Raw genomic sequence first — 16,418 nt, forward strand, 5'->3', positions numbered from 1 at the left:
TTCCCTGTATTTTATTATTATTTGTTGTTTCTTTAAAATATATTTAACAAACGACATATAATTTACTTTCTTCCCTATATTTTATTATTATTTGTTGTTTCTTTAAAATATATTTAACAAACAACATATAATTTACTTTCTTCCCTATATTTTATTATTATTTGTTGTTTCTTTAAAATATATTTAACAAACAACATATAATTTACTTTCTTCCCTATATTTTATTATTATTTGTTGTTTCTTTAAAATATATTTAACAAACAACATATACTTTACTTTCTTCCCTGTATTTTATTATTATTTGTTGTTTCTTTAAAATATATTTAACAAACAACATATAATTTACTTTCTTCCCTATATTTTATTATTATTTGTTGTTTCTTTAAAATATATTTAACAAACAACATATAATTTACTTTCTTCCCTATATTGTATTATTATTTGTTGTTTCTTTAAAATATATTTAACAAACGACATATAAGTTACTTTCTTCCCTGTATTTTATTATTATTTGTTGTTTCTTTAAAATATATTCGATGATTCGTTACATTACATTTTCAACGATTTTATTTTTTATTAATGTCATCAGTTATTTTCTTAGAGATAAATTTATGTTATTGAAGTTTGTTTAGGCAGATTTTCTATTTAATTGTACAAATAGCCTCGAACCCTGTTATAAAAAAAAAACAGACACGTTGGGTCGACACCGATATACAAGTTTGTTTACGTAAAATGTATTTTAGATTAACCAGTGGAGGTAACAGTGGTTCAGGGTACCCTCATTCTGTCCCTTAGCCTAGTCCCCGCTGTCGGTTGTAGTTTATAGTCCTACCCAAGACTACTTCTATTGATCGGGTAACAGACTAGGTCTACCCCTTCGTCTCCTTTGAGGTGCACAATCACTGCAGTACCATTTCTGTCTAGCGGGTGGAGCCAAGTCAATTCCAACACACTCAAAATGATACCACTCATCACAGGAATCGCAGCATATCATATCTTGGTTCCCTGGAGGTCTATTGCAGGCAGGACACAACCAAATGGTGCCATCTCCTTCCGAAAATGAACTAGAGGATTCCTGGTTTTGACTGCTACCTGCAGGAACAGGCGAGGATGCACCCGCCTGATTTGGTTCACTTTCCCCAAGATCATCATCAGATTGTGAAATTTCTATTGGATATAAATTCTTCAGTGAATGGACGTTCACCACACCATCGCCCTGTCTGACACGAGCTGTCCTCACCACTCCATCTTGTCCTGGGAGAACCTCAAGTATAGTACCCAACATCCAAAAGGGTCGTGGTTTTAAAGGGCTCTTGACCAAGACTATATCATTTCTTTTAATGCGATTCTGAAATGGTATCCGAGATCTTCCTGGCATCTTTCCTCTAAGATCCAGGAGGTACTCCTTGTACCACAGTTCTCTAAATCTTGACAACCATTCATTTCGTAATCCAATCGTCTCGATCAACCTTCTCCGGCTGGGAGGAACCATGGTGGAGAGATCATCTCTTCCCAACGGTACCAATAGACCAGGGCTTTTATTGGGTCTAATAAACATATTGGGTGTGATAATCATTGGTTGCCTGTCAGCGGACTCTTGATAAGTAAGGGGCCTGTTGTTTACAGCCCGCTGAATATCTGAGACAATAGTTAGGAAGGTATAATAATCTACCTTACCCCTACCAATAACCTTGTATAGGCAAGATTTTAAAGTCTTGATGCTACGCTCCCATACACCTCCAACCCAGGGGGAAAATAGAGGAATTGTCTCCCACTTAATGTTACATGACCCAAATTTGGCCTGGTAGTCCTGGAGAAGACAAAGGCGCTTAAACAGTCTTCCACTATCCAGAAAGGTTTTTGCGTTGTCGCTGAGAATTGACTCTGGAACACCATGTGCATTAGTAAATCTGACTAGAGCCTGAAAACAGGACAATATACTCATGTCAGGCACCACCTCTATATGCACTGCTCTTACACTCAAACAAGTGAACAACAACAGATACATTTTTTTTCTCACTGTTACCCTCCTTCACCCAAAAATGTCCTGTGAAGTCCATTCCAGTATTCCTATAAGGAACCTCAAATTCGACACGAGAAGTTAGTAGATTGGCCATGTTCTCAGGCAGTACCGGCCTAGAATTGTATCTTTTACACCTTGTGCAGGAATTCAGGGCATTTTTGACTGCCTGCCTCCCTTGAGGCACCCAGTATCCTTGACATCTCAATTCCGTTAAGGTTGATCCTGTACCCAGATGGGAACATTTAAGATGGCAGTCTAATATTACAAGTCGGGTCAGGTGATGATTCTTGCCCAGCAACAAGGGATTCTTAACTTCATAAGAAAACTGAGAAGACCTGTCCAGCCGTCCATGCGAGCGGATCAACCCTTCCTCATCCAGAAAAAGATCTAGTGCTCGAACACGATTAGGTGCAGGCCTTACCATAGGATTCCGCAGGTAATTCAATTCAGCCATAAATTCCTGCTGTTGCGAACATTTTATTAAGTAAATTGCGGCTTTCTTGTTGTAGTTGTCTTCCCTTTTCCTCATCAAGCCGATGAATCGGAAGACTAAAGAAGTTACCCTCAACAAACGGGTAAACGTAGAGAACCGCCGCATGGAGATCACCGAAGCACACTCCTCATCCACAATCACCGCAAAATTTGTTGATGAACGAACAATCTGCTGGCACCTATCATCAAGACAGGGCAACTCCTGCTCCGGCCAAGTCAAGACCCCACCGCGCAACCAAGAAGGGCCATGGTACCAAAAGTCAAAGTTGTCTTGGAACTTCCTTATCGTTAATCCACGAGTGATCAAGTCAGCCGGGTTTTCGGTGGTAGAAACATACCTAAAGGTCGGCCTGATGCCGTAATTCGTTTCCAAATCCAAGCTCATTAGCAGCACATCCTTTAACCTGTTTCTAGCAAAGATGCTTTTACTAGTCATCGTTTCTGATAAAATCCATGACAATACTACTTGTGCATCTGTTACCACACACAACCTAGAAGGGCGGACACCCTTGCATCCTACCAAGATAGTGGGAAAACACTTCAGAGCAAGAAATACCGCCATTAGTTCTAAAGTTGGTAATGTCTTATCCTTCACTGGAGCCACTCGTGCTTTGGCAAAGATCAATGCAGAATTGTTGTCCTGAACATAGTAGGCTGCAAATCCATATGCTTCTTTAGAAGCGTCACAAAACAGGTATAACTCTCCAGTTCGGTTCCCGTCATGAGCCTGTCTGCAGAAATGCATGTCACTCAATTTAGATAAGTCTTCTGCCAGGTTCCTCCAAGAAGACTGAAACTCTGGAGAGACTTCCTCATCCCATTGCACGCCTCGCTTCCATAATTCTCCCACCAAAATCCTACTCCTTATAGTCACAGGCAGGCAAAGAGATAAGGGATCAAATACCTTTGCCGATTGCGAAAGGATTCGCCTCTTAGTAGATGCACTCGGATCACACTTAACAGGAGCAGTGCGGAGCTTTTCTGAAATAGGATCATACCGGTACCCGAGCACCATCTCCCATCTGGCCTCATGTACCATCTTTCCTCATCTCCTCCCTAAGGATGTCACAGTTTGAGTTACAGGACTGCACCACAAATCCACCTTCCTGCAACCGCCTCCTAACCTGGGAATACAGCCTTACAAGCTTTGCTGGGTCAGACTCAGTAACCACCAGGTTGTCGACATAGAACTGGTTCTCCATCGCAACTCGATATTCATCAAAGGGATATTGGGCTGCATGAAACTTCAAGATACTTCCCAATATAAAGGGACTCGAGGTGAACCCAAAAATCAATGTGGCATAGCGGAAATATCGAAGGCGATCACCATCCTTCACAAAAAAACAGAACCTGTTTTTGTCTGCCTCCAGTGCAAGGCGAACCATCAAGAAAGCTTTCCTGATGTCTGCAATCAAGACAAACTTATTCGATCTAAAAGACATCAACAGGTCCAACATATCTCCTGTCATATTCACACCAGAGTATGCAGCCTCGTTAAGAGAGGCAGAGTTACCGACCTTCAAGCTACAGTTAAATACAGGCCTGATTTTAGTAGTAGCTGCCGGATCCGTCTTGAAAACTGGCCGATGAGGCACCCATACATAGTCCACAAAATTTTGAGGATCCACCTGTATTTCCTCTATGATACCCTCTTGTAGCTGCTGAAGGAATACATCTACATACTCCTGGTACAGCCCCTTCTTCTCCAGGCTCCTGATCACACGATCCAAAACGTGCAAAGCAATAGCATGATTGGAAGGAACCAGAGCCAGCTTATCTGCATGCCAGGGTAATCGCACATGATATTTACCATCCCTGAATATTATAGATTCCTGGAACTGCCGAATCATACCCTGATCATATCCTGAAATCTCTTCTCCGTCCTGAATGCCCAATGACTCAATGCTGAACATTTTCTCTAATCCTCTTTCCACATCGCTAGAGGGAAAGACATCCACCCAGGGGTCCGCATAGGTAGGGTCGGCTTCCAGGATGAAGCAAACATGCGATGATTCCACTTGGGGAGTATTCTCCATCACTGCACTGAACAACGTATAATCTCTTGAAATAGGGGCAGGATTTGTAGAAAAAAAAGTGTCCACCTCACCAAAGGGAATCAAACCAGCAGGAACAGAGAAAGCCCGACCCCCCAAACAAGGCACCAACTGTAAGGGGCCCAAATGTTGCACCAGATCCAGACCCATAATTCCACTTATAGCCACCGCATCAGTGCCAGATTCAAATTGCCCAGCCAGAGAACATCCAGTTCGCTTGAATTCCTCCAACAGCAAATGCCAATTTTTTAGATATAAGGATAGGTCCAATGAGTTGGCAACCAGTACCGAAAGTGCCCCACATGACCAGACCCCAAGTCCACATCCAATTTCACCTCTCTGTATACTTGCTCACATTCTCCGAGAAGTGTAGTCAGCCTCAAATGACAATCCAAACCGTCAGAACTCAAGGAACCCAAGGAGTGCAAGACATCACCAGACAAATACGTTCTGCCACTGCCAGTATCCAATAGGCAGTTTACAGAGATAGTTCTTCCTCCTCGACCGAAGGTAACACAAATCAGAGGAGGTAGTTTACTCGAGTAACCAGAAGGAGCCTGACAATCTGAATCTATGCGGAAAGAAACATCTCTGGTTGTAGTGGCTCTAGATTTTGAAACGGTTACCCGAGAATTGTTTCGATGGATATCCGAAGAACCAGGCAACCCGCCGCCTTTAATTAGCAAGCGTTTAATAGCCTCACTGGTGTCTTGCATTAAAACAGACAGAGAAGGAATTCTAGAGCCACATAACTGTATAAGCTCTCCCTTCAATGCTCTCGGAAATTTCAAAAAAAGTATTTTGGCCATTAATCGGGCCCCTGCAGAACCATCCTCAGAGAAATCACAATCGAGAGAGCTGGCCAGTTCTTCCAGAATGGAAGCTGTTCTGCAGATGAAACTACCAAGATCCTCATAAGAATTTTCCCCCTTGGGGGAGAAATCGATAATATCTTGGAATATCTTATCAATGATGTCACTCACATCTAAATATTCTCGTTTCAATACTGCCAGTGCTTGCTGATAATTTGTATTGATGCAACTTAAGTGATTAATCAGCAGCAGAGGTCTCCCAGACAGAGAGCATTTTAAAAAGTTTAACTTTTCTGCGTCATTTGCCATGCCTGCTGCACAATTTTCAAATCGAGATAAGAAATTGTAAAAACTCATTCTATCGTTTTCCATTTCACGACCACTGAACGTTGGTCCAGTGATTTGAACTTGAGGAAGTCTAACAGTGAATGATGAATTAGCTCTATCCGTAGAAGGTTCAGGCGTATAAGGAAGGGAAGGTCGCTCCGAATAGCCACTAGCCTCTGGAGGATGTAACAAGAGTGGGAGATCTTCTAATTCCTTCCGTAAATTCAGCTGGTAACTTAGCCAATCGGACTCCATAAGCTCTCTTTCCTCTTCAGAGACACAGGAAAGTTGCAACTTGCAGATGGAGATTTCAACTTCGTTGATATATTCCAAAATTTCCCTGTGGAATACAGAAAATATAGCAGGAGTAATCTCTGTGCCACGGGACAAACGAAGCCTTCCCTTGATTTTCATCTTCAGAATGGAAATCTGGTTATGGTGTCGCTCCCTGGAATCTGCCATAGTTGAAGTATCAGAGGTCTCCATATCCTTGTACGGGTAATCGAACAATTTCCAGAATTGTCACTAATTCCCGTTACCAATGACTCAAAGTTCTGTTAGAAATTGTTTTGAACTGTTGTATTTTTTTTGCAAATTGTTGGAAAAAAAGTCATATAACTGAGAGTAGCTAACCTGAAGTGAGGTTGCGAAAAAAATACAATCTTCTTTGCGACCTTCTTCTCAGGTCTTGTAACCACAGTAACATAAAAAAAAAGGAATAAGACTCTTCACAAAGGAGGAAGGTTTTTATAACAATTTACCTTACTCTATTAGTATAAATAACCACAAGGCTATTGTACTTCTTGATTGTTGGAAGACCATCCTCACCTCCGGCAGCCACACTCAGGTAAGCTATGTATTATTCACCACACTACATAAGCAACCCCGAGGCTGGCCAGTACCAGATGGGTGACCATTTTGATGAGTTTGGTTTTTAATGTGTATGTGTGTGGGGGGTCAGGCTCCCCCCAAATGGGGGGGATTTAAAGCAGAATAAAAATTAAACTAAACTACATAAGCAACCCTGAGTCTGCAAGTGTACGGGCCATACTAAAATAATAACTTTATTTAGAAAGCCATTCTTAACATGGGCGGGGGTTGTTCAACTATTCTCCACTTTCACCTAATAATTCAATGAAGAAGGTTTTACCATGTTTTTATGGTGCATATTTTTCGCAGTATGAAAAAAGTACTGTTTCTAGTTTAAAATTAATTTTTCACTGTAAAGTTTCGTTTATGGCAGACGGACGAACAAATGTGCGCTATAGTTTCGGTAAAATAAAAATAAACATGTGTAATAATAAAAATAATAATAAATTTTTATTTACCATCCATAATTTTGTCTCACAATGAAAAGAGAAACGTCTCGTTTCTATGTGAGTGTTGACCAACATAAATTGTACTGATTCACGCTTGCACCGGTTTTGGCAGTCACGGAGATACCATAAAATTATTTCAGCGCGTATGGTCCACCGTAGTCGAAAGGCGGCAAATGTTATCAAACGGGATCGAAAAACTGATGCTATTTTTAACACAAAGGGCACAATATTTATCGATTTTTTTGCATCGATTCTTCAAAGCATGCCCTGTTTAATAATGGTCATGCATTATGTGGCTCGCTAAAAAAAATTATTAATTTATTTATCAAAGATTTTAAAAGGCTTTTTTCGTATAAATATTTAAAAACATTTTTTTTTTGCTTAACTTAAATTAATTATTTTACTTTTTTTTTTTTTTTTTTTATTCAATTTTCACCCCAAACAAGGCACAGTGCCACTTTGAAGCAGGGGGCTACTATTAGGGAATTAATTAGCGGGGTCATTATGAAGGGAGAAGAGTAGAAAGATGTTTGTTAACATTACACTTGAACTTCTGCATATCATTGCAGTTGGGAAAGCAGAATCCTGGAAGGGAGTTCCAAAGACCCGCAGTTCTGGGGAAGAAACTATTGGAGTAAAAGGCTTTCTTGCACCTAGGGATCTCCACTGTAAAGGGATGAGACTTAGTAGCTTGTCGGGTTTGTCGGGGGTAGTTACGTCGGGGAGGTACAAGTGTTTGCAGTTCGTCAGAGCATTCACCATTAAAGTATTTGTAGAACAGGCAGAGGGATGCAACATCTCGTCGATGGGACAGAGGTTGAAGCCCAGATGACAGTTCAGGACCTATCAGGTTTGCGACTCTTTTTTGAACCCTGTCCAGGAGCGAGAGACAAGCAGCAGATGCACCAGCCCAGATGTGACAACAGTACTCCATACATGGGCGAATGGTTGCCTTATAGAGGTATAGGATACTGGCAGGCGTAAGTAGTTTTCTAGCACGGTAGAGGGAGCCAACCTTCCTTGCAGCAGCCTTGGCAATGCTCTCAATGTATCTATTCCAGTTCATATTCCCTGTAAACGTTAGGCCGAGGAGTTTAAAAGAAGTACTTTCAGGCAATGTGTTCTTGGCCATTGCTATTGGTGGTAGAGAAGGTTTCTTGTAGTTATTGAAGGAAACAAGCTTAGTCTTAGCAGCATTGAATGAGACCAACCATTTTTGTCCCCATTCCACTACGGATTGGAGGTCATCCTCTAGTGTTTCTGCCATTTTCTTGGATATGTGTTCATTTGTTTTCCCCTCATATCTGTTATAGAGAGTTGTGTCATCGGCAAATATACCCATCTCCGAAACAATATTTTCAGGGAGGTCGTTTATGAATATCAGGAACAATAGAGGTCCAAGGATAGACCCCTGAGGCACTCCCGCATTTATGTCATATTGTTTGGATGTACGTCCGTCGAGGACAACTTTGATTTTTCTATTACTTAAAAAGGATTTAATTACGTTATGAATTCTTCCAGTGATTCCATATGATCTAATTTTCCTTAGAAGACCATCGTGCCATACCCTGTCAAAAGCCTTAGATATATCAAGGGCCACCGCTCTACCCTCCCCTGTTTTATCCAACATATTCACCGAATTTCACACTCCAAAAGTCAAAAGCGAAATAATTAAACACAATCAAAGTTCTGATATTCAGACGTCAAAATAAGGTATGTAAACAAGTTTTTTTTTTATCTATAACCCTGTACCTTACAACACGGAATATGTTTTGTTTAGTTTCAGATGATTATTTTAAGCATATTTGGTACCCCCCCCCCAAAAAAAAACAAGGGGAGGTTTTGTAAGCAAAAAAAATATATATATATAAATATCGTTTATGAAAAATAAGTATACTGTTATAAAGTTCATTCTTCTCTTAATAATCACTGAAAATTTCGTATTGATTGGATAATTACCTGATTTTTGGTAGATTTTTAAAAAGACGGTCCGTCAAAAAGTACTTACCTACCCCCCCCCCCAGTTTTGGCGGTGCCTATATTATGTCACCAGAAAATTCCGTTTGATTTTTTAATTCTTTTATCTGATATTTAACATTTTAGAATGGAGATCACTTTCTTTTATAAAGTTTACACAAAATGTGCGAGTCTCTTGCAGTTGAGATAAACCAAATATGAGCAAAATACGCCTGAAAGAATGTTGCAATATTTTGGAGATATAATGGGGGTATGATCCCACACAGTCGGACGATTCTATTTAGAAAGGATGTTGCTAAGAACTGACGAATCAAATTAATTCATGTTCTGCTACCAACCAATCAGAAACCAGAATTGCTTCATAAATATTAAACCTTTCCTGTAGCAATTTCACATGCTCTTTTCCCGGGTTTCGACACGGTAAGAATATTTTGTTCCGTGGAACTGTCTACTACAAACAAGTCACCTCCCAGGACTTGTGTGTAACACGAAGCATTTGAAACTGTTCTGAAACTCAAAATGGCTTACACTTCTAGATGTTGACAAATGTCTGTGGCTATTCCAAACATTAGAGATCAAGGGACAGCAATATTGTTTTACCCATCTCGGATTAGGGCTTAATGTGGCCCATTTAATAATGCAGACCATTAGTAATATCATCGTCAGCCAGGATAAGACTATGAATGCAGCTACGTCTTCATATATTGACAACATTTTTGTGAATGAAACTGTGTGTGTTCCACAACATGTGTCAAGGAACATTTGAAGAAATTCTGGAAAGCAATAACCCAAAACAGCTACGTCTTCATATATTGACAACATTTTTGTGAATGAAACTGTGTTCCACAACATGTGTCAAGGAACATTTGAAGCAATTCTGGAAAGCAATAACCCAAAACAGCTACGTCTTCATATATTGACAACATTTTTGTGAATGAAACTGTGTTCCACAACATGTGTCAAGGAACATTTGAAGAAATTCTGGAAAGCAATAACCCAAAACAGCTACGTCTTCATATATTGACAACATTTTTGTGAATGAAACTGTGTGTGTTCCACAACATGTGTCAAGGAACATTTGAAGAAATTCTGGAAAGCAATAACCCAAAACAGCTACGTCTTCATATATTGACAACATTTTTGTGAATGAAACTGTGTGTGTTCCACAACATGTGTCAAGGAATATTTGAAGAAATTCTGGAAAGCAATAACCCAAAACAGCTACGTCTTCATATATTGACAACATTTTTGTGAATGAAACTGTGTTCCACAACATGTGTCAAGGAACATTTGAAGAAATTCTGGAAAGCAATAACCCAAAACAGCTACGTCTTCATATATTGACAACATTTTTGTGAATGAAACTGTGTGTGTTCCACAACATGTGTCAAGGAACATTTGAAGAAATTCTGGAAAGCAATAACCCAAAACAGCTACGTCTTCATATATTGACAACATTTTTGTGAATGAAACTGTGTGTGTTCCACAACATGTGTCAAGGAACATTTGAAGAAATTCTGGAAAGCAATAACCCAAAACAGCTACGTCTTCATATATTGACAACATTTTTGTGAATGAAACTGTGTGTGTTCCACAACATGTGTCAAAAAATTTTTGAAGAAATTCTGGAAAGCAATAACCCAAAACAGCTACGTCTTCATATATTGACAACATTTTTGTGAATGAAACTGTGTGTGTTCCACAACATGTGTCAAGGAACATTTGAAGAAATTCTGGAAAGCAATAACCCAAAACAGTTACGTCTTCATATATTGACAACATTTTTGTGAATGAAACTGTGTGTGTTCCACAACATGTGTCAAGGAACATTTGAAGAAATTCTGGAAAGCAATAACCCAAAACAGCTACGTCTTCATATATTGACAACATTTTTGTGAATGAAACTGTGTGTGTTCCACAACATGTGTCAAGGAACATTTGAAGAAATTCTGGAAAGCAATAACCCAAAACAGCTACGTCTTCATATATTGACAACATTTTTGTGAATGAAACTGTGTGTGTTCCACAACATGTGTCAAGGAACATTTGAAGAAATTCTGGAAAGCAATAACCCAAAACAGTTACGTCTTCATATATTGACAACATTTTTGTGAATGAAACTGTGTGTGTTCCACAACATGTGTCAAGGAACATTTGAAGAAATTCTGGAAAGCAATAACCCAAAACAGCTACGTCTTCATATATTGACAACATTTTTGTGAATGAAACTGTGTGTGTTCCACAACATGTGTCAAGGAACATTTGAAGAAATTCTGGAAAGCAATAACCCAAAACAGCTACGTCTTCATATATTGACAACATTTTTGTGAATGAAACTGTGTGTGTTCCACAACATGTGTCAAGGAACATTTGAAGAAATTCTGGAAAGCAATAACCCAAAACAGCTACGTCTTCATATATTGACAACATTTTTGTGAATGAAACTGTGTTCCACAACATGTGTCAAGGAACATTTGAAGAAATTCTGGAAAGCAATAACCCAAAACAGCTACGTCTTCATATATTGACAACATTTTTGTGAATGAAACTGTGTTCCACAACATGTGTCAAGGAACATTTGAAGAAATTCTGGAAAGCAATAACCCAAAACAGCTACGTCTTCATATATTGACAACATTTTTGTGAATGAAACTGTGTTCCACAACATGTGTCAAGGAACATTTGAAGAAATTCTGGAAAGCAATAACCCAAAACAGCTACGTCTTCATATATTGACAACATTTTTGTGAATGAAACTGTGTGTGTTCCACAACATGTGTCAAGGAACATTTGAAGAAATTCTGGAAAGCAATAACCCAAAACAGCTACGTCTTCATATATTGACAACATGTTTGTGAATGAAACTGTGTGTGTTCCACAACATGTGTCAAGGAACATTTGAAGAAATTCTGGAAAGCAATAACCCAAAACAGCTACGTCTTCATATATTGACAACATTTTTGTGAATGAAACTGTGTGTGTTCCACAACATGTGTCAAGGAACATTTGAAGAAATTCTGGAAAGCAATAACCCAAAACAGCTACGTCTTCATATATTGACAACATTTTTGTGAATGAAACTGTGTGTGTTCCACAACATGTGTCAAGGAACATTTGAAGAAATTCTGGAAAGCAATAACCCAAAACAGCTACGTCTTCATATATTGACAACATTTTTGTGAATGAAACTGTGTGTGTTCCACAACATGTGTCAAGGAACATTTGAAGAAATTCTGGAAAGCAATAACCCAAAACAGCTACGTCTTCATATATTGACAACATTTTTGTGAATGAAACTGTGTGTGTTCCACAACATGTGTCAAGGAATATTTGAAGAAATTCTGGAAAGCAATAACCCAAAACAGCTACGTCTTCATATATTGACAACATTTTTGTGAATGAAACTGTGTGTGTTCCACAACATGTGTCAAGGAACATTTGAAGAAATTCTGGAAGGCAATAACCCAAAACAGCTACGTCTTCATATATTGACAACATTTTTGTGAATGAAACTGTGTGTGTTCCACAACATGTGTCAAGGAACATTTGAAGAAATTCTGGAAAGCAATAATCCAAAACAGCTACGTCTTCATATATTGACAACATTTTTGTGAATGAAACTGTGTTCCACAACATGTGTCAAAGAACATTTGAAGAAATTCTGGAAAGCAATAACCCAAAACAGCTACGTCTTCATATATTGACAACATTTTTGTGAATGAAACTGTGTGTGTTCCACAACATGTGTCAAGGAACATTTGAAGAAATTCTGGAAAGCAATAACCCAAAACAGCTACGTCTTCATATATTGACAACATTTTTGTGAATGAAACTGTGTGTTCCACAACATGTGTCAAGGAACATTTGAAGAAATTCTGGAAAGCAATAACCCAAAACAGCTACGTCTTCATATATTGACAACATTTTTGTGAATGAAACTGTGTGTGTTCCACAACATGTGTCAAGGAATATTTGAAGAAATTCTGGAAAGCAATAACCCAAAACAGCTACGTCTTCATATATTGGCAACATTTTTGTGAATGAAACTGTGTGTGTTCCACAACATGTGTCAAGGAACATTTGAAGAAATTCTGGAAAGCAATAACCCAAAACAGCTACGTCTTCATATATTGACAACATTTTTGTGAATGAAACTGTGTGTGTTCCACAACATGTGTCAAGGAACATTTGAAGAAATTCTGGAAAGCAATAACCCAAAACAGCTACGTCTTCATATATTGACAACATTTTTGTGAATGAAACTGTGTGTGTTCCACAACATGTGTCAAGGAACATTTGAAGAAATTCTGGAAAGCAATAACCCAAAACAGCTACGTCTTCATATATTGACAACATTTTTGTGAATGAAACTGTGTGTGTTCCACAACATGTGTCAAGGAATATTTGAAGAAATTCTGGAAAGCAATAACCCAAAACAGCTACGTCTTCATATATTGGCAACATTTTTGTGAATGAAACTGTGTGTGTTCCACAACATGTGTCAAGGAACATTTGAAGAAATTCTGGAAAGCAATAACCCAAAACAGCTACGTCTTCATATATTGACAACATGTTTGTGAATGAAACTGTGTGTGTTCCACAACATGTGTCAAGGAACATTTGAAGAAATTCTGGAAAGCAATAACCCAAAACAGCTACGTCTTCATATATTGACAACATTTTTGTGAATGAAACTGTGTGTGTTCCACAACATGTGTCAAGGAACATTTGAAGAAATTCTGGAAAGCAATAACCCAAAACAGCTACGTCTTCATATATTGACAACATGTTTGTGAATGAAACTGTGTGTGTTCCACAACATGTGTCAAGGAACATTTGAAGAAATTCTGGAAAGCAATAACCCAAAACAGCTACGTCTTCATATATTGACAACATGTTTGTGAATGAAACTGTGTGTGTTCCACAACATGTGTCAAGGAACATTTGAAGAAATTCTGGAAAGCAATAACCCAAAACAGCTACGTCTTCATATATTGACAACATTTTTGTGAATGAAACTCTGTGTGTTCCACAACATGTGTCAAGGAACATTTGAAGAAATTCTGGAAAGCAATAACCCAAAACAGCTACGTCTTCATATATTGACAACATGTTTGTGAATGAAACTGTGTGTGTTCCACAACATGTGTCAAGGAACATTTGAAGAAATTCTGGAAAGCAATAACCCAAAACAGCTACGTCTTCATATATTGACAACATTTTTGTGAATGAAACTGTGTTCCACAACATGTGTCAAGGAACATTTGAAGAAATTCTGGAAAGCAATAACCCAAAACAGCTACGTCTTCATATATTGACAACATTTTTGTGAATGAAACTGTGTGTGTTCCACAACATGTGTCAAGGAACATTTGAAGAAATTCTGGAAAGCAATAACCCAAAACAGCTACGTCTTCATATATTGACAACATTTTTGTGAATGAAACTGTGTGTGTTCCACAACATGTGTCAAGGAACATTTGAAGAAATTCTGGAAAGCAATAACCCAAAACAGCTACGTCTTCATATATTGACAACATTTTTGTGAATGAAACTGTGTTCCACAACATGTGTCAAGGAACATTTGAAGAAATTCTGGAAAGCAATAACCCAAAACAGCTACGTCTTCATATATTGACAACATTTTTGTGAATGAAACTGTGTGTGTTCCACAACATGTGTCAAGGAACATTTGAAGAAATTCTGGAAAGCAATAACCCAAAACAGCTACGTCTTCATATATTGACAACATTTTTGTGAATGAAACTGTGTGTGTTCCACAACATGTGTCAAGGAACATTTGAAGAAATTCTGGAAAGCAATAACCCAAAACAGCTACGTCTTCATATATTGACAACATTTTTGTGAATGAAACTGTGTTCCACAACATGTGTCAAGGAACATTTGAAGAAATTCTGGAAAGCAATAACCCAAAACAGCTACGTCTTCATATATTGACAACATTTTTGTGAATGAAACTGTGTGTGTTCCACAACATGTGTCAAGGAACATTTGAAGAAATTCTGGAAAGCAATAACCCAAAACAGCTACGTCTTCATATATTGACAACATTTTTGTGAATGAAACTGTGTGTGTTCCACAACATGTGTCAAGGAACATTTGAAGAAATTCTGGAAAGCAATAACCCAAAACAGCTACGTCTTCATATATTGACAACATGTTTGTGAATGAAACTGTGTGTGTTCCACAACATGTGTCAAGGAACATTTGAAGAAATTCTGGAAAGCAATAACCCAAAACAGCTACGTCTTCATATATTGACAACATGTTTGTGAATGAAACTGTGTGTGTTCCACAACATGTGTCAAGGAACATTTGAAGAAATTCTGGAAAGCAATAACCCAAAACAGCTACGTCTTCATATATTGACAACATTTTTGTGAATGAAACTGTGTGTGTTCCACAACATGTGTCAAGGAACATTTGAAGAAATTCTGGAAAGCAATAACCCAAAACAGCTACGTCTTCATATATTGACAACATTTTTGTGAATGAAACTGTGTGTGTTCCACAACATGTGTCAAGGAACATTTGAAGAAATTCTGGAAAGCAATAACCCAAAACAGCTACGTCTTCATATATTGACAACATTTTTGTGAATGAAACTGTGTGTGTTCCACAACATGTGTCAAGGAACATTTGAAGAAATTCTGGAAAGCAATAACCCAAAACAGCTACGTCTTCATATATTGACAACATTTTTGTGAATGAAACTGTGTTCCACAACATGTGTCAAGGAACATTTGAAGAAATTCTGGAAAGCAATAACCCAAAACAGCTAGGTCTTCATATATTGACAACATTTTTGTGAATGAAACTCTGTGTGTTCCACAACATGTGTCAAGGAACATTTGAAGAAATTCTGGAAAGCAATAACCCAAAACAGCTACGTCTTCATATATTGACAACATTTTTGTGAATGAAACTGTGTGTGTTCCACAACATGTGTCAAGGAACATTTGAAGAAATTCTGGAAAGCAATAACCCAAAACAGCTACGTCTTCATATATTGACAACATTTTTGTGAATGAAACTGTGTTCCACAACATGTGTCAAGGAACATTTGAAGAAATTCTGGAAAGCAATAACCCAAAACAGCTACGTCTTCATATATTGACAACATTTTTGTGAATGAAACTGTGTGTGTTCCACAACATGTGTCAAGGAACATTTGAAGAAATTCTGGAAAGCAATAACCCAAAACAGCTACGTCTTCATATATTGACATGTTTGTGAATGAAACTGTGTGTGTTCCACAACATGTGTCAAGGAACATTTGAAGAAATTCTGGAAAGCAATAACGCAAAACAGCTACGTCTTCATATATTGACAACATTTTTGTGAATGAAACTGTGTGTGTTCCACAACATGTGTCAAGGAACATTTGAAGAAA

At 38.2% G+C, this 16,418-nt stretch overlaps 2 protein-coding genes across 2 annotated transcripts in view; one reads left to right on the plus strand and one right to left on the minus strand.

Annotated features, from left to right (window-relative positions):
- LOC145270049 (uncharacterized) overlaps nt 1–16,418 on the plus strand; it is a 73,109-nt gene that overhangs the window by 35,644 nt on the left and 21,047 nt on the right. The window lies entirely within an intron of this gene.
- On the minus strand, nt 3,544–4,551 carry LOC145270168 (uncharacterized). The gene is made up of 2 exons (XM_080125790.1): nt 4,054–4,551; nt 3,544–3,846 (listed from the first exon to the last, which is right to left on the minus strand). Exons 1-2 carry the CDS (start codon nt 4,549–4,551, stop codon nt 3,544–3,546), a joined length of 801 nt encoding a protein of 266 aa, XP_079981916.1.

This window comes from Euprymna scolopes, chromosome 46 (assembly GCF_053919585.1).
Source record: "Euprymna scolopes isolate OS-2025 chromosome 46, ASM5391958v1, whole genome shotgun sequence".
Classification (NCBI taxonomy): domain Eukaryota; kingdom Metazoa; phylum Mollusca; class Cephalopoda; order Sepiida; family Sepiolidae; genus Euprymna; species Euprymna scolopes.

Bases quoted from the DNA above. Each gene is read 5' to 3' on its own strand.
- LOC145270168 (XM_080125790.1), bottom strand. From the start codon at position 4,551: ATGGAGAATACTCCCCAAGTGGAATCATCGCATGTTTGCTTCATCCTG. The intron at 3,847-4,053 runs GTATTTAACTGT...TTTTTTGTGAAG, and splicing joins CTACTACTAAAATCAGGCCT to GATGGTGATCGCCTTCGATA.